This window comes from Sorghum bicolor, chromosome 6 (assembly GCF_000003195.3).
Source record: "Sorghum bicolor cultivar BTx623 chromosome 6, Sorghum_bicolor_NCBIv3, whole genome shotgun sequence".
NCBI lineage: Eukaryota > Viridiplantae > Streptophyta > Magnoliopsida > Poales > Poaceae > Sorghum > Sorghum bicolor.
This window is the reverse complement of record NC_012875.2, coordinates 51,215,844-51,234,080: the sequence shown is the minus strand read 5'-3', so window position 1 is coordinate 51,234,080 and position 18,237 is coordinate 51,215,844. Positions and strand designations below refer to the sequence as shown.

At 47.7% G+C, this 18,237-nt stretch overlaps 2 protein-coding genes across 3 annotated transcripts; both read right to left on the bottom strand.

The window, feature by feature from the left end:
• Window positions 950-2,636, bottom strand: LOC8082845 (UDP-glycosyltransferase 73C7). The gene has a single exon (XM_002446760.2). The coding sequence runs from the start codon at window positions 2,564-2,566 to the stop codon at window positions 1,100-1,102; it is 1,467 nt and encodes a 488-aa protein (XP_002446805.1). The 5' UTR covers window positions 2,567-2,636; the 3' UTR covers window positions 950-1,099.
• On the bottom strand, window positions 4,351-9,807 carry LOC8056020 (cytokinin dehydrogenase 8). 2 transcript variants are annotated; one of them, XM_002446759.2, is made up of 5 exons: window positions 8,975-9,807; window positions 8,682-8,809; window positions 8,305-8,589; window positions 7,859-8,121; window positions 4,351-5,022 (listed from the first exon to the last, which is right to left on the bottom strand). In XM_002446759.2, exons 1-5 carry the CDS (start codon window positions 9,552-9,554, stop codon window positions 4,686-4,688), a joined length of 1,593 nt encoding a protein of 530 aa, XP_002446804.1. In that variant the 5' UTR covers window positions 9,555-9,807; the 3' UTR covers window positions 4,351-4,685. The 2 variants fall into 2 exon arrangements, with proteins under 2 accessions (XP_002446804.1, XP_021318380.1); XM_021462705.1 differs by having other exon boundaries at window positions 8,682-9,807.

The following is an 18,237-nucleotide window of genomic DNA, read 5'->3' as shown; positions in this document are numbered from 1 at the left end:
AAAAGTAGTTATGAAGAAGTTAAAAGCCCATTTGGTTTAGCAACTGTGGCTCCTCAAATGCTGCCCTCACTGACAAGTGGTCTCCGTTCGTTGTCCTCTTTTCTCCTCTTCTTCTAGTGCGTGCTGGGGAGGGGGATGGAGCTCGCTGGGCGCTGCCTCGCTTGGGAGGAGGTTCATCGGGAGGCACCACACAGGGGAGAGGACTCGCCGAGCACCATCACGGAGGGGTGGGGGATGCTGGACGCGAACACGTAGGGGAGGGGAGGGGGCTCGTCTGCCATAGATGCCGGAGGCATAGAAGGAGCTCACGCGCGCCGGTAAGGATAGGAGAGGGAGACTCACCGCTGGATCTAGGGCCGCACCTATGCGCGCCGGAGGCAACAAAGGAGCTCGCGCACCGCCGCTGCCGGAACCAGGGAAGGAGCCCCCATGTGGCCATTGAGGACAAGGGAGGGGGCTCGCCGGCCGGAGAGGACAGGGGATGGGGCTCATCGCTAGATCAGGGCTTGGGGCTGCATCAACACCCGTCGGAGGGAGGGAAGGACCTCGCGTGGCCGGTGAGGGGCGGCAGAGCTCTTCCATGCCGCGTGCGAACCTCGCGACCTCTGCTTTCTTCGTGACAGATGAGGATAGAAGAAGAAGAAAATGAATCGGTATGTTCCATAACCAGTGGCAAGGTGGATAAATTTTTGCTCCAAAAGCAGTTGGAAGCAAGAGATAGGTTGCTTTCAAGTTTGTACTATATTAAAAGCAGCTTTTGAGCTAAAGCAGTTGTGGCTTTTGGGCTCTTTGTTTGGTTTTTGGCTTTTGGAAAACCAAAAGCAGGTTGGAAAAGCCTAACTAAAGAGACCCTTAATCGAGCGCTGGCCATGGACGACTAAATGACTATTTTAGCCCCGGTGAAAAAAGATTAAAATGCAAAACTTTGATATGTTACGACATAAAAGGATAAACAATAAATGACATAAGTGACAAATTACTTATGTTGATCGGTAGTACAAAAGTGTTGCTTGAAATTATCTTAAAATTCAGGCATTTATAATATAGGAGAAGTGTGAAATAATCTGATTATTTATTACCAATGTAAGCCAAGACAGATTTAAGCGGCGAACTGGATCAACTTCTCCAGATTCATATACGATGATCCCCCGTTCTCCAAAGCAGCTTTGGCTTTGGCCTTCAGCTCCCGAGCCTTGCTTCTCCGATCCTCGCCTTGGGCTCCTCCATCCATGAGTTTGTTCAGGGCCCTCTTCACCTGTTCCGTTCCCACCTCCGGCTCCGCCCCGTCTTTGACACCGTTCAGCAAATTCTCTGTGGGCTTTGTCACGCCGACGGACACGCCGATCCCTAGCACGTCAACGATCAGCTTCTCGTTCATGAACTGCTCGGCGAAGAACGGCCAGGTGGCCATGGGCACGCCCGCAGCCACGCTCTCCAGCGTCGAGCCCCAGCCGCAGTGCGTCAGAAATCCACCGACGGCCGGGTGCTCTAGGATGGGAACCTGCGGCGCCCACCCGCGAACTACAAGACACTGCCCGTCGGCATCATCGGTGCTGTGCTGTAGCCACTCGTTGACGTGGTCGGGCAGAGTGTCTGCACCCTTGATGACCCAGAGCACAGGCCAAGGGCATGCGACGAGTGCCAGCCCGAGCTGCATCAGCTGCGCTGGTGGCATGCGCCCGTTGCTGCCGAAGCAGACGTAGAGGACGGAGCTGGCTTTCTTGGCGTCCAGCCACGCCACGCACCGCCTCGCCTCATCCGACGACCCGGTGCCGGCGCGCGAGTCTGCGCCGCACAGCGAGACGGGGCCGACGGCGAGCACGGCCTTGCCCGTCGCCGCCGCGAGGCGCGCGGCGGAGTCGCGTTCCAGCTCCTCGAAGCTGTTCACGACGATGCCGTCCACGGCCATGTCGAACTCCCGGATCCCTCGAAGAACGCCATCCTTGATGTTAGTGGACTGCTGGAAAAACACCGGCAACTGCCTCCGGGTGAACTTGCACTCATCAAAAGACGGCAGGACTGGAACATCGAAGGGCTCGTCCAGTGACGCCACCGCCTCTTGCGGCCTGTGCGTGTACAGGTAGTCGAAGCACAGCGAGGAAAACGCACCGTGCCCGTAGAAGATGAAGCAAGGCGCGCCGAGCTCGCGCGCCATGGCGTGAGCCCACGTGTTGCACATCCCGGCGACGACGCAGGTCGGCCGACGAGGCGCCATGAGACGCCGGCAGTGCTGCGCCGCGGCCTCGCCGAACAGCTCGGTGGCGTGGAAGAATTTCTGCAGGAGGGCGACGGACGGGACGTGGTCCAGCCTCTCGCAGCCATCTGGCAGGCCCGCCTCCGCACCCGGGAACGGGATCGCTGTGACCGTGATGCCCGCCGAGGAGCCTTGCCCGGCACGGTGTACGCGGCTCTGTACGAGCTCCGCGCTGGCGGGCGTGGTGATAATGGTGACCGGCGCGCCGTGCGCCGCGAGGAGGCAGCAGATATCTACCGTGGGGATTATGTGGCTGGTGATTGGCGATGGGATGACAACCAAGTGAGGCTTCGGGAGCTGGGTGGTCTCCATTCCTATCGCCGTTAGTTTCTTCAAGACTGCACGAACGCGGTATAGTTATTCTGGCTTGCTGTTTAAGATGTGTTTGCCTCTACTGGGATGTTTGGTTGGGGTTGTTAAAGTTTAACAAGTATTATAATATTTTTGTTTTATTTGGTAATTAGTGTCCAAACATAACTAATTAGGATAAAAAGATTCATCGCACAAATTACTCTCTAGTCATGTTTTTAGTTTCATAAATAATCTAAATTGTTGTGACAGACTTGCTTCCAGTTGAGACAAATTAATGGAGACAAGGTTGATGGCGACATACAAATTATAGTTTTTCCAGGCCAAATGTTATAGTTACTTGGAATTGTTAACTCGATGATTGGCTGGATTCATCCGAATTCCACAAAATAGAGGATAAGATTTGCATCAACCTTTCGCGCCTGTGAGTGCTTTGGTTGAACTTTGGTCGCAGCACTCGTTTCGTATGTAATCGTTATACTTGCTTCCAGTAGTTAGGCTTGTTCTTTGGTTGGCTAGTTGTTGTTCGCGCCTCGCGGCCGGCGGCGGGCTGCTGTCTGTATCTCTGTTTTTTTCAAGGGGCATTACTACCTTTAGCTACACTAACCTCCTCCCTTGCCTCGAGATGTTGAATTATCTCTACCAAAGAACTCTGTATGTAGCAGTACCTTTTTTTTTAAAAAAAAGATTGATTAGAATTATATTTATGTGAACATGTCATCATAATTCAGTCAAAATGGATTGATCTAAAATAATTGCACAAAATGTTGTGATGGATATTAATATAGCCTTAGATGAATTGATGGTACATTAGGTTTTCAAGGAGCACTTTTTAGGATTGCTGAACATTGAAATAGACGCTTTTATATATTAGTAGTGAAAGAAGTGGATAATTTAGAAACATATACAAATAATATTTAAGGCTATTTAAAAAATTTCATAACAATATATGCTCATATGTAAACTTGGGGGTTGTATTTTATTTAAATTTGAAAAGGCACAAGTCGGTAGTTTATATGTAATTTTTTAGGGGTTACTTAATTAGGTAATTAAAAAGCAAAATTTGTCGGTCACTATAGATTTTGTTTCATATTAGCAGAAGTAAGTAATTTAGGTATAAATTTAAGAATTTCCTTTAAGTTATTTTAACGACGAGACAAATTTTAAGGAAAAAATAGTTGTTACCGTTAGCAATGGTAATTACTATCTTTAGAGTTGGCGGCTAGATCTTTTCTATTTGATATGAAAAATTTACATATATTAGCATGTCTCGTAAGGATTAATATTGAGCGCCATTTTGTTGCAAGGACTTGTTTCTTTTTAATTCTGGTGCTACCGTTATTTTCTTGCAGTACCCTAATTATCTTCACGGCAGGGGCGAATTTGTGTGCGTTCATTGGGGCCAGTTGACCTCGGTAACTTGCTAGAAATTCACTTAAAGTTATTTGATCCACCGGCAAATTACTCTATCAAATTGAGAATCAAAGTTATTTAATCCACCTGCAAATTACTCTATCAAATTGAGAATCAACATGTATTTGGCCACGTTGCTTAGTTGTTGACCCCAATGACATGATTTCCTGGATTTACCCCTACTTCACGGTAAAGCAAGTTGTGTCGCTTAACTTTTGTATATAAAACCAAATGAGATTTAGGAGGCAATGCCTACTTAGCATTTGAGATGCCTTGGACATGAGCTCTCGAGCTAACGTTTGATTGAGAGGAGGGCTCGCAAATTAGGTTTTCCGATTGATTTTATATGTTTTCACATAGATATGAAAATGTAGTGGCATGCAGAAAACCGATGGTCATTCCAATGATCGAAATGGAACAAAACCAGCGGAGGAATTCTTTGTTCTCGCCAAACAACTACTTTTAGGATCCGAGGCCACTAATCAGCTAAACACAGCACAAAAATAAGTAGCAAAAAAAGAATGAACATTAAACCTTGAGCCTCCTGCCAACAAAGTACCTAGGAACCTAAATAGGAACTCCACCTGAATGAACAATATGACAATCTCATCTAAACTAGCATCATCAACTACTCATCAGCCTAGCTACTACTTCCACCGCTAGCTGCTAAGTTCGTGAGTGGACCAAAAGCCCACCACCACCACCACCGTCACAACGAGCTCGCGGAGTCGTCGGCCCACGAGAAAATCCCCTGGCCCGGCCCAAGCACGTGCATGGGGTCGAAGCGGGCCTTCCGGGCCACGAACCGGTCCCAGGCCGCCGGCCCGAAGTGATCCCGCCAGTGCGCCCGCGACGGCTGCCTGGCCAGGTACTGCTTGGCGCCGAGGCGGCGGCAGGCCTCGTCGGCCACCCGGCGGTGCTGCTCCAGGATGCCCTCCACGCAGGCGCCGCCGCACCGCGCCGGGTCCGTCGACCGGAGCACGCTGAAGACGTACACCACCCCGTCCGGCGACGCCGGAACCACCGCCGACATGTTGCCGTCCCACCTGAAACATTGCAGCGCAGCAGGCAAGCGATGATCAGCGCTCGGCAGGACTGGACTGACGGATCTGGCATGTGACAGAGTCATAAAGGATGCTCATGATCCGACAGTGTGCTGTACTCCCAGCATTGCCATAATGGTAATGCCATTGATGATGCTGCAAAAATCTGAACGGATTTTACGTTTTCGGGCGGTGGTGGCACCCTACAACGCCTTCCTGAAATGGCAAGGAGGAGCCAGGCCGTGACAGGGTGGACGGCCTCTCTGGCCCTGCCAGGTAGCGAGTGGCAGGATGTAATTTTCGCTGTCTGGGAAAAGCAGAACATGTGTTCCGCGCCTGGATCGTGTCAGCTCTGAAGGGGTTTTTCATGAGTGCGGGGTAATCTTGTTATTTTCTTTAAAGAAAATAAATGGAGTAGAGAATCTATTTGACCATAGGTATTCTTGTTATTTTCTTTAAAGAAAATAAATGGAGTAGAGAATCTATTTGACCATCAGAAAGTGCGGCCGTGCAAGCATCTTCTCTGCTAGCCTACTGCGAACAGAGTGGCACAGAGCCTGCGAACGTGACAAACCCCTGGGGGCCTGGTAATCCCGAGTTCTGAACCTCACGAGCAGGAGGTGTTCATGAGTTGCTTGACACATGCTGATGCTGCCCACAAGCAAACAAAACTAAACGAAACAAGCACTATATACGAGTATGTCCAAAGAATGAAAAAAAAAAACTAATGAATCATAGTATATCTCCGTTCAAAAGAAGATGCAATTTCATATTTAGATTGGTAAAATTTTCATTAGGTTTGACTAGGTTGACAGAAAATATAGCTAATATTTATGACTCCAAACAGAAACACTATAAAATATATTCCATGACAAATCTCATCGTAATGATTTAATAGCATTAAAAATATTAATCTTTTAGTATCCATTATTTAGTTAAAGTTGGGGTAGATTGATTTGGTAGAAAACTAAAATTATAGCATTTCTAAGATGGGGAGAGTAATTACCACCATCATGTTACCACAGTACTTTCTCCTAGCAAAGCCAGTCAGGATTCAGGGAGAGGGAGGGCTTGACCATGGGCAGGAAAGGATGTGCACACAGTAGGGTGCCACCAAGCACCATACTGTCCATTTGAGGAGACTGCACTGCACTGATGAATACCCTCGCGACTTGCTGATTGCTGCATCAGAGCAGTGGCTACGAGTAGGTAGCAAGCTAGGCCAGGCGACTGCATAGAGCTCACACAGCCTCACAGGCTCACGCTGTGTTACGCCACACCAGCTGGGCAAGCAAGCGCTGCAACTTGCAAAAGGTAGCACTGGGCTGGGCTGTAACTCGAAATAACTAATTGCAACGTTTGTATCTAATTTACGATAAAAATATTTTGATTCTAAATAGTCTATAATTAAACACTAATCATCAAATAAAATAAAAATACTACAGGATTTGAATCTAAAAATTTTGGAGAACTAGAGAGATTCACGGACGAAAAAGACTGTTGTTTCTTTTCTGAAAGGAAAAAAAACAGAGTTTTCATTGTGCCTAAAGTTGAGTGCGAGTGTGACCATTGACAAGCGACGCAAAGGTGCTGTCCTTCTGGGAAAGCTGTGTGAGGCCTTGTTTAGTTGGCAAAATTTTTGGGTTTTGGGCACTGTAGCACATTCGTTTGTTTGTGGCAAATATTGTCCAATCATAGACTAGTTAGAGTCAAAAGATTCATCTCGTGATTTACAGATAAACTGTGTAATCAGTTTTAATTTTTTATCTAAATTTAATACTCCATGTATGTGCCGTAAGATTCGATGTGACGGAGAATCTTGAAAATTTTTGCGAACTAAACAAGGCCTGAGTGTGAGTGACTGTGACTCTGAGGGAGAATCGGAGGAGAGATGCCATGGCATTGTCACAATTGGGCCAACATGTTGCGCCGAGTGTTGGCAACCCATTTCTGGGAGGATAAGGGCCTGTTTTGATTGGAAACGAAAATTTTTAGGTGTCACATCGGATGTGTCGGAAGGATGTCGTGAGGGGTTTCTAGAAACTAATAAAAAAACAAATTACATGGTTCGTCAGGAAACTACAAGACAAATTTATTAAGCATAATTAATCTGTCATTAGTATATGTGGGTTACTGTAGCACTTAAGGCTAATCATGGAGTAACTAGGCTTAAAAGATTCGTCTCGCGATTCTCAACTAAACCGTATAATTAGTTTATTTTTTTATATACATTTAATGTTCCATGCATATATCCAAAGATTCGATGGGATGGATGAAAAATTTTTGGGTGGGAAACTAAACAGGGCCTAACAACGTGCCAAGCAAGAGAAAAAGGGCCGGGTAAAGTTTTTTTTAAAAGAAAAAAACTAAGCTAAGCCTAAACCTTAAACCACAAGGTAGGGCTGCACTTGACTTGATGACGTGCAATCTGCCGTGTTCATTCATAAATCGCCCAGAAGAGAAAACTAAAAGGCATGCGCTTTCGTCTCATATTTTTGGAATACTTTGAGATTCCCTGCGGGTGAAAAGGCGATCACGCCACATCATCCAAACGATTTTCTGCGCAGGCAAATCTTGCAGATTAATACTATTGTGATGTGAAAGAGACCCCCTTTATCTACCCGCGTGGGCCGTGGCCATCAGTTTTTTTAAAAAAAAAAAATCAGTGAACCCTTTTAACCCAGCATGAACAACTTCTTTTATGAATGAATAGTATGAACAACTTTTATTCATGGCTAAGCTATCCTAATAAGCCACTAGTTCGATCATGCAGCATGCAGCCAAACGTGTCTTCTTCTTTTTTTTAATAAAAAAATAGAGTGAATGTGATGGGTCTCACCTGTCAGTGAGGAGGGGGTAGACGAGGACGGGCCCCTCGAAGTCTCCCTGCGTGACGGTGTCCATGAGCATGTCCTTGAAGCGCGCGGCGCCATGGCTGGGCACGAAGAGGTTGAGCCAGGGGTGCGGCACGTCCCAGAGTCCCCGGCTCCTGAGGCTCTCCTCCTCCACCCGCACCCTGTTGAGGAAATCCCAGTAGGCCACCTCCACGCTGTACGCGTGGGGCCTCAGATAGCTCAGCTTCCCCGAGACCAGGTCCACAACCTGCATGCATCGCAGAGGAAACAAAATCACACAAAGGCCCCGATCGTTCGTTAATTTCATCAATGCTCAATCATTAACCAATGGTCCTTGTCGCGGTTACTGTTGACGACACTAACGCGACGACGGGGTTGCTGTCTGTTACGTTCCTGAATGAGTGTGAGTGGTAGGAGGAGACTGACATACATGATCAGCAGTGGCGGCGGCGGAGTCTTGCTGTTGGAAGTCATGCACCGCGTACTCGATGCAGTAGTAGACGACCTTGTTGCTGCTGCTGCTGCCGGCGTCGGAGCCGAAGTCCGGGGTGAAGTTGACCGGGGCCGGGAAGGCGACGGAGGAGCTGTGGAGGGACTGCTCGTTCAGGACCATGAACCCCTCCACGTAGTCCACCAGCTCCGGCATTGAGACCAGAAGCTCCTGGTCCTTGGTGAACGTCTCGAAGCTGTCGTAGAAGGCCCTCACCCATCTCACCTAACCATCAGGATTCAGGACCAGGCCGCAACGCAACCATAGAAAATCATCGGCCAAAGCTAGCTTTCAGCTGGGCGTGTGTGTGTATGTACCTTGGGCGGAGCAAGTTGCAGCGGGATCCTTGCCCTGGTTATGACACCGAACTGGCCGAGGCCACCAAGAACGGCGAAGAAAAGCTCCGGGCTCTGGGTGGGTGAGCATGTCACCACCTCCCCTGTGCCTGCAACCGACGGGACGACAAGCAACACATAAACAAAACAGCAAAGAAACAAAGCCCCGGCAGAGAAAAGGAAGGGACATGGAGGGGAGGGAAAAAAAAAGAGAGACAGGGATGATTTGGCGCGCGGCAGATGGCGCATGCGCGCAGCGAGGCCTCCGGGCGTACCGGTGACCACCTCCAGCTGCAGCACGTTGCTGATCTGCGGGCCGTGCTTGAACGCCTGCCCGCTGATGCCGCCGTTCGACAGCGTCCCGCCCACAGTCAGGTACAGGTAGTCCGTCCACGACCGGGGCGCCAGCCCGGCCCTCAGGCACGCCTCCAGCACCTCCACCCACAGCGCGCCGCCGCCCACGTCCGCGTAGCCGCCGTCCCCGTCCCCGTCGCTGTCCCCGCGCCGCACCACCTCCACGAGGCGCGGCAGGGCGCGGGTCTCCACCACAATGCCGCCGCGCGCCTGGGCCTGCCCGTGGAGCGAGTGCCCCGCGCCGCGCGCCGCCACCCTCGGCCCCGACGACGACGACAGCGCGCCCAGGAGCCGCGCGATGTCGGCGGGGGACCCGGGCTGCATCACCGCGATGGGAGCCTCGGAGACCACGGCGCCGAAGTCGCGCGCCGCGGAGGGTGTCGGCTCCAGGAGCGCCACGGGGCCGAACACGTCGGAGGGGCTCTGGATGAAGTTCACCGCGGAGCAGAGCAGTAGCGCCACGGTGCCGGCGTACATGTACAGCACCCTGTTGAGCTCCATGGTTCTTGCTCTGTAACGTAGCTAGCAGCTTGGAGAGCGAGCTCACAGCAGGGGTAGCATGTGCATTTGGGTTGCCGCTCGCGCGCTTGCCAGTGCTCGTCAGGGCCAAGACGGATCGGAAGAATAAGGTCGAGACGTCCCCGTCGAGATCGATCGATCCCTGGGTTCCCACAAGAACTGTGGACGGATGGAATGGAACGGGAAGGGAGAGAAGCAACGAGAGGGAGAGGGGCCGGAGATAAGAGGGGTGACGGGGCAAAGACATGAAGCGCACCGCGAGGAGTGCGTTTTTATATAGCCGGTGACCGGTGTCGTCGCTGCCGAGGCCGGGCCCCGAGAATCTAATGGAAACCGGGGTCGGTGTACGCGGGCCCGCGCCTGCCCCTGCCTGCGTTTTGCTTCGCCGTCGCATTGCATTTCGGTGGTGATCGCAGCTTCATCTGGCCCTGGGGATAAACACGAAACGTGTCTATATTGGACGATTGCCTTGCAATGATCAGAAATACACCGATGCATGGGCTCCGCCTCCAGCACGCTACTAGAGTAGTACTAGTAGTATTGAATAAGTAGGCAGCTAAATTATATGCACACCCCTAATTTCTGCGGAGACCAGAACCAGACTAGTCTCTTCGCTCGTGGTAGGGAGCAGGTGCCGATAGAGACCAAGGGTGACGCTTGTTCCAATTCATCACTGCCGTGGATCACTGTTGGCTTTACACCGACCATAAACTGGTGAAATCGAACCCGAAATGAAGGTAGTAGAAATGAAGGTCACTGACCGGTCAAGCGTCTGCCTATCAGGGGCACTCTCAATGCGAAACTATTTCTATACCTAGGCCTTGTTTAGTTCCAAAAAATTTTGCAAAATCGACACTGTAGCACTTTCGTTTGTATTTGACAAAAATTGTCCAATCATAGACTAACTAGGCTCAAAAGATTCGTCTCGTCAATTTCGACCAAACTGTGAAATTAGTTTTTATTTTTATCTATATTTAATACTCCATGCATGGGTTTAAAGATTCGATGTGACGGAAAATCTGAAAAATTTTGCAAAATTTTTGGGGAACTAAACAAGGCCCTATTAATTTTTATAGACACTATATATAGAAACTATGGTCTCAATGGCTAGTTTCTATAGAATATTTTTTTATCCAATCACATTCATTCTCTCTTCATTCTTAGCCAATCATAGCACTTCATGTCTTGAATTTTGTATAGACATGATTTCTAACTTAGACCTAGTTTCTATGATTTTTGCTCTCTCTCTTTAATAACTCTCTTGCCACATCAGCAAAATGCTTAGGTGGTACTGCAATTAATATCTATAGAAACCACGATGGTTTCTACATTGGGAGTGCTCTTAGGACACTCACAATGTAAGACTCTATCACAGAGTCCAAGACGCTTAATTACATATTATTTATGATATTTTACTGATGTGGCAGCATATTTATTTAAGAAAGAGGTAGAAAAAATAAGACTCCAAGTCTTATTTAGACTCCAAGTTCACATTGTTCGAGATAATAAATAACTTTAGACTCTATGATAGAGTCTGCATTGTGAGTGTCTTTAGTGATATGATATTCCGTGCTACGTTAGTGGCTACTTGATATATTTATTAATGCTTCACATATATCTCACTGTCATCACTTATCTCGCATGATTTGGTAATAAATACATCATAATTTGCCCTATGTTCGATTCTTCGAATCACCTAGAAGCTCAGGGGCTAGACCCATCGCGTGAACCTAAGCGACCATCACAAATAAGAAAAAAAAAACACTCAGGCTTCAATTACAAGGAACCCTCCATTCGATTATCTGAATCGCACAAAGGCTCAAGGATTCAATTACAAATAATGAATTTTTGGACTTTACCACCACAGTTTGATGGCATTAAAATATGAACTTTAATTACATGTATGAGGTTATAAAGTTTTTGGAGCTACATTTCAATGTGCACTCAACTCGTTAATGACCTGTATGAAATTATAAACTTTTTATAATGTCGCACGAGGAAAAGACTCTTTCACCGACGGACGGCGCATTGGCGCTCGTCGTGGCCCCGCCATGTGTGAGATGGGCCCCTGGATCCAGCGACATCAGCACCCAAACCATGGTATTGATGGATGTGGCCATGGGAACATGAACTCTGTACAGTACCACAGAGCAGCCATGCAAATGCATGTCGTGACCCAGTCAGAGTTCCGAACGCGCCTGACCGCATCTGAAGCCTTGCCTGCCTGCCTGCCTCGCTCCACGCCTCCACGGCAGCCCGGGCCCGGCCGATTGCTTCCCCCCGCCCGCCCAAGGGGTTTTGTCTCCGCAAACGCAACCGAGTGATCGAAGGCTGAACTTGTGTGCTGGGCGCTAGCGTGCGGCCACAGTAGTTCTAGTTCTTTTTCTTGGGGGCTCTGCATCACTGCATGCCACAGTAAGTCCGTGTTTTGAACGACCAATGCAGCTGCTGATCGTAGACGAAGATCTCCGCGCTGGCGCTGTGTCGATCTCCGTGTCTGCGGCGGCAACATGAATGGCGCGTGGCGAGCGACCTTCCAGGGATGAATCGTGAATGCGATCGATCGATCGATCGCTCGCTAGCTCGGTCTCTGATGAAGACGCTGCTATACATGGCCGTACGTGTGCCATCGATCGGTCGCCATCCGATCTGCGCAGTACTGTATCTTAGGCAGCGTTGGACTACGGGCACGGAAAGGACGATCTCGCATATACTGTATCTACTACCAACGGAGTATACTGGCGTTGGACTACGGGCACGGAACGCCGTCGTGATGCATGCGGCAATGGTTCGTCGGTCGCCAAGGTCTACGGATACGAAAGCCAAGTGCATTTTTTTGGTAGCCAAATTCTTTACTTGCATCGATCCATCGAGAGGCGCACGAAATCCGCATGTGTGACTGACTAGTACTAGTAGTACAGCTCAGACGATCGCGAGGAGAGTACAGCCGGCGTGGCGTCCAGGACCATGATCTATCGCGGAGCAGCAGAGACGTTGGCTCCATGCGGAACAGAGAGAGGCGTCCGAATCCCACAAGATCCCAGTGATTGGACGCGCGTGGACCTGCTCCTGTGGCAACAGGCACTGTTCTTCTGACAGATAGTCTATTTGACGGGCAGCTTTGACCGTTTGTCGTCGTTCCGTCGTGTGGGCGCCAAACCAAAGTGACCCGATCGAACACGAGATACGGTACACCACAGTCCACACACGCCGTAGCCATCCTTCCCAGCACACACAAGCCAAGAAGCAACCGGAGTAGTATTAGAATTTCAAAATTCGAAATTTGCTACTCTATTTCACTGGCGTGAACACCGTGCAAAACACTGTCTGGGTAGCTATCCTAGCAACCCCTCCAAGGATGTTTTTTCATCGCGATGGATATATACTCCACCAAGCTGGGTACCTCTTCATTTCCAGTCCACATCTCCTCATAGTTGTGTCATTGTGTGCATTGCATTGCTCACGTGGATCCAACCCACCGAGCTGTGCTGTTGCGATTTTCTCTATTCGTTCCCTGGCTCACTCTCTACCACAAGCTCATTCCACAATTCTCCTTCGATCTGTGTCTCCTTCTTTCATCTTCTATACAAAACTCAAAAAGAAGAAAAAAAAAAGAAAGGAGAGATACAAACAAGCTGAGGATAAATCCACTTAATTTGGAGAGCAAGGCCAAGCCTAAACATCATTCTTTGGGGGCATGGATATACACTTGCACACAGAAAGATCCTAATGGTGGACAATTTATTAAAGGACGGTCACTATCACCTGTGCAAAGATTGTCCATTCATGTCGCAAGTGTAGGGGGAAAAAATCCAACGTGGGGAAACATGCATGATGGTCTCCTTGCGAAGTACTAGCTCAAATGGTTCCATCTACGTACAGTTGGTGGAGAAAGGAGTAGAGCAAAAGTTGATAAAACGTTTCATAAGGGATTTTATGAGCTATCAACTTCTACTTTATGATGAAACACATGGTACAAGAAGACTTTCTAGCAAATTTCAAAAGGCACAGCTGGTATTAATTGCTCTCTTAACCAAAGAGGCAGTGGATCAAGATCATTTAGCCAAGTCAGACTATACTCAAAATAAATGTGTAACATCTTTTATATATTGTCTCCTTTTCCGGCCTCTTCTCTTGTGGGTACCTGTAGTCTGTTTGGTAGGTCGAGGGTTGATCTGCAGGATGTAAGTAGTTTGTTGTTGTCGTCATTGTTCATATATTTTCATTTTGTTCAACTAAATAAAAATACGATAAAACTCCTTCCGCCTTTTTTTTAAAAAAAAACAGCTCATGATATCCAACCAGCTCTTAATACAAAGTTCGTAGCCATGGCATGGTCCTGTATTCCCTGAGCTGTAGTTTTAGAGTGGCAGTGAGTTCGTTGGCCCCAGCCGCTAAAAAAGGAGAGTTACTCCTAACAAGCTACGAGCACTAAAGATTAGGCAAGGAGATCCTGCGACAGTAGTCACTATTCAGTAGCCCCGGTCTTTGAACGGACAATAAGCTAGGCCTTGTTTAGTTCCGAAAAGTGAAAAGTTTTTGGTACTGTAGCACTTTCGTTTGTTTGTGACAAATATTATCCAATTATAGACTAACTAGGATCAAAAGATTCGTCTTTTGATTTACAGCTAAATTGTGTAATTAGTTTTTGTTTTCATTTATATTTAATGTTTCATGCATGTGCCACAAGATTCGATGTGACGGGAAATCTTGAAAACTTTTTGGTGAACTAAACATGGCGCTAGCAGTATATCAACTTGCATTGTAGATTTGTAATGTACGTGTACAGTGTACCTGCCCCTACGGCGCGCCTGGGCCTGGCCCTCACCGTATTCGTTCTTTTCTGTAGTTTTACACTTTTCCAGGCTGCTGTGTGCGGAAGAAAACAAAATGCTGGATGCACTGAAAAACAGTGATAGCGATATACTACATACTGATACTGTGCGGCTCAGGCGAACGCCGGTCCTCTCAATGAGAGACCCGTGCGCCGAGACCCGAGACGCCGCTTGGAACCTGTGTGAAGCAGTTGTGTCCCGATCCCCGACTGGGCATCAGCACATCGATCGCTGAGACCGAAGTGTTTATTACTGACGACTGTGTGGCTCTGTTGTTATTAATAATGACAAGTTCATTCGTCTCAGGAACTTTTTGCAGCCACTGTGTTTCACGAGCAAACAGCTAGCAATGCAGTGCTGTAGCGTACTCCTCCTCATATCATGTGTAATGTATAAGCCCGATCGAGGTAGATCAGCAATGCACGGATGATCAATACTAGCCCACCAGCACAGATACACGTGAAGAAGCCCCCCTCGCCGTATCAGACAGAGAACTCAAGGGACAGGCGGTTCAGGCGGTCAGGCCATGGCGGCACAGGGCGCGCAACATCCCAGTCCCAGCACAGTGCAGTGCATGCCGCACGCGCGCACGGCGAGCGAGAACGAGAGCGTCCACACAGCTATGGCAAGTTGGCAACACCTTCGCGTCCGATCAGGCGCCCCCAGCTTAGGCAGACACATCTGCCTGCCCGTGCGGCCGGTGTATGATAAGAGAGGAAATCTACGTACCCGTCAGGCAGGCAGGATCTCGCAAGGGCAGGCGCGCGTGGCTGGCCCGTGCATGCGGCCTGCGGGGGGATCTCACGACTCGCGTAGTATACTCATCACATGCAAGGAGGATACGCGGCCCAGCAGCCATCAGTCGATCGGCACTCTCCACCAACAGTCTCACTGCTCGCAGGTGCATGCACAGTACAATATATGTGGACATCAGACTCACACGGCTGCCCTCCTCCGCTGGGCGTAGTCACATGACCAACTGACCAGTGACTCCCGCATGAACACTACACGTACGGCCGGTCGTCCACTCCAGCAACAGCAGTTCATCTACTCGGTGTCCCGGTCATCAGTACCCAGCACGGCAACAGCACACAGCTACTATCTGCACACTCATGTCAGTTTTTACTACTGTACGTGACATTGCACTAGTAGTACAAAGCAGGTGACAAGAAGTATGATATGGCTGCTAGATTTCTTGGTCTGCTGCTTGCCGTGGGACCGGCCGGGTCGATCACGATCAGTGGTCTCGCCGATGACGACCGCGTCCGATCCGCTTGCGATCTCTCAGTCGTCGTCGTCGTCGTCGCAGGCTGTCATCTCGATCGCTTTGCTTGCCCGCTGCGCGGGTTCCATGAACCTGAATTCGAGCAAGCAGACATGGCTCGCGATCTTTGCGCAGAGATTGGGCGCTCCTGCCTAGTCTGGAACCACGAGTAGCTACATACAAGCCGCCGAATTTAGCTGAAGGCGCCCATGTTCTTGCCGCCGCATTGGTCCATCTACATCTGTGCGTCGATCGCCCCTCTTGCAATCGCAAGCGTGCATGTACAGATGATACTATTTGCTCATGACCTCATGCTATCCTGGAAGGTTAGTTGGTGGTGCTGTATATCGTCACCCCCTCTGCAGACTTTGGTCCTCCATCTTGGTGGCAGTTTTTCCAGCTTGTAGTCATGCATGTTAGTGTTAACATTGAGATATTTCTAGCAGCCTCATCCCACTTTAAAGCCTAAGAGCAATAATATGCTTGGGATATGCTCGATTAGGTTGCTGATCAGATTGACTTGAAAAACCTTACGACAAAGAATACACTGCTCTTCTTTGCTCAAAATAAATAAATAAATACAAGTGGAAGAAAACATGACGTACGTCTTAGAAGGATTGGCACATCAGAGTATCAGACAAACAGGACGGGTTCTGATATCACTATAGCTTGATCCGATAGCGTTCCCTTTGGATGACATTGTACCTTGCAGCTCTGCATGCATCCATATTGCAAAATCGTCATTTCTTGCAATTTGCACTGGTTACTTGCTGCTTGTGTGTTCTGAAAAAAATCCAAAGTGCCATCTCTCTCTCTCTCTCTCTCTCTCTCTCTCTCTCTCTCTCATGTGAAAATACTTTTGCAGGTAATGCCAAGAACCGAGAAGCCAATTGTGTGTTAGGAATCCATGTGTTCTCGGTTGCAAAATATACTAATCATTGACGCTCTACTCCGTCAATTTTAAGCTAAAAAAATAAGCATTTTGGTTGATCCATTTATGTAATATCAGTCCACATAACTCTTTGCTAGGTCGGTCTAGCTGGTGACCACCTAGCGCGCTTGTTGTGCATTGGTTGTATTGTAAATTCTTTCTTTCTTAATATAATGATACGCAGATCTTCTGCGTACTCATAAAAAAAATTTAAGCTTAAAGTTTGATAACTTGCTTATCAAACCCTCTACACTAAATTTTGGTTCATATGGGCTTTTCAGTCTGGCACACTGTCATGTAGTATTTTGTTATAGATATTTGTGTGTTCTTAGAAGAGTCCCACACCCAAATTAAAGGTGCTGCAGGTACTGGGTGAATATTTCTTCACCGACCCCATTTTAATGTTACACTAATTTTGCCTAGAAACTATACCAAAATAATCACCATAATTTTAGTATACATCGAGTGTAAAATCCAACAAAAGTTGATGCATGGTAACTAAAAAAAGGTATGAGAGAGATTTGTTTCTTTTGAACCCTGACAAAAGTTGATTTGAAGTGTTTTATATTAATCAGTTTTATTTTCTTACGAAGTTGTAGGGGTTTGGACCCCTAGGAAGATTTATACTAAACAAAAAAAGACAAGTTGTTATAGGGAACAAAATTAAGAAACAAAAAAGTAATTGAAGAAAATAAAACTCAAAAGGGAACAGGAAAACAAAAAAAAACATGGGTTTAATATTTTCACCCAAGCACGAAATAAACAATCCCCAACCATTAGCTTTCACCAACTCTGAAGTCTACTCAATTTCATTCTGGAAATGTCATGCATGTTCATGGTGGCCGATCGATCCTGGTCAGCATAACTTGGATTTTTGGATGTAGTTGTCTTTTATGAACTTTAGATTTAGATGTGACGAATCCCTTTTCCGCCGATCAGATCTTGTACTAGATTGTATGCTTGCGTATTGATGAGCCATATACTTCTGAAAATTCAAGCTTTAAGATCTTGTTAGGTCACTAGTCCAATTCTTCCTTATACTATGAAGGGACCAACAATAATTGTCCAACCAATAGCCTACACTTAATACCAAACCAAAGGCCTGCATACCTCACCCCTGATGTTCACAGAAGAATACTAATATAAGACCAAACCTGAAGAATGTATTAGTATGTTCATACCTGAAGCCCTGAAGGGAAATGATATTAACAAAGAAAAGCATTTACAAATTGCAAGACTGACTTATCAATTACAAATGCGCAACAATCTGAAGAAGCTCCCTAACAGTGTGGACAGACGGACACGCATATCTAGATGTCAAAAGGGTGACAGTGTGCTACTGATCCTATTGGCTATTTGTCACCTGCTCCTGTGATGACATCACCGTATCTAAAAGTTATTTGTTACTGATGACAAGTGCATATCCAGTCTGATAGGTACAACTAATGAGCTGAAATAATCCTTTTAGAGGACTACAATAATGTTGGTGAGCACGGGAGCACCTTTTCAATCCAGCACTCCAAGCTCTCGCAGTCTCGCTCACTTTTGGACTTTTGGTCACTGTCAATTCTAACTTGAGATCAAACTTTCAGCCAGAGGATTATGCAGTTTCGAGTAGAGATTAGCCCTTTCAAG

Coding starts and splice junctions, on each gene's coding strand:
- LOC8082845 (XM_002446760.2), bottom strand. CDS start 2,566: ATGGAGACCACCCAGCTCCCGAAGCCTCACTTGGTTGTCATCCCATCG.
- LOC8056020 (XM_021462705.1), bottom strand. CDS start 9,554: ATGGAGCTCAACAGGGTGCTGTACATGTACGCCGGCACCGTGGCGCTA. Junction 8,122..8,304: donor CCGCCGCCACTGCTGATCAT/GTATGTCAGTCT, acceptor CGATGCATGCAG/GTTGTGGACCTGGTCTCGGG. Junction 5,023..7,858: donor TACCCCCTCCTCACTGACAG/GTGAGACCCATC, acceptor GCAATGTTTCAG/GTGGGACGGCAACATGTCGG.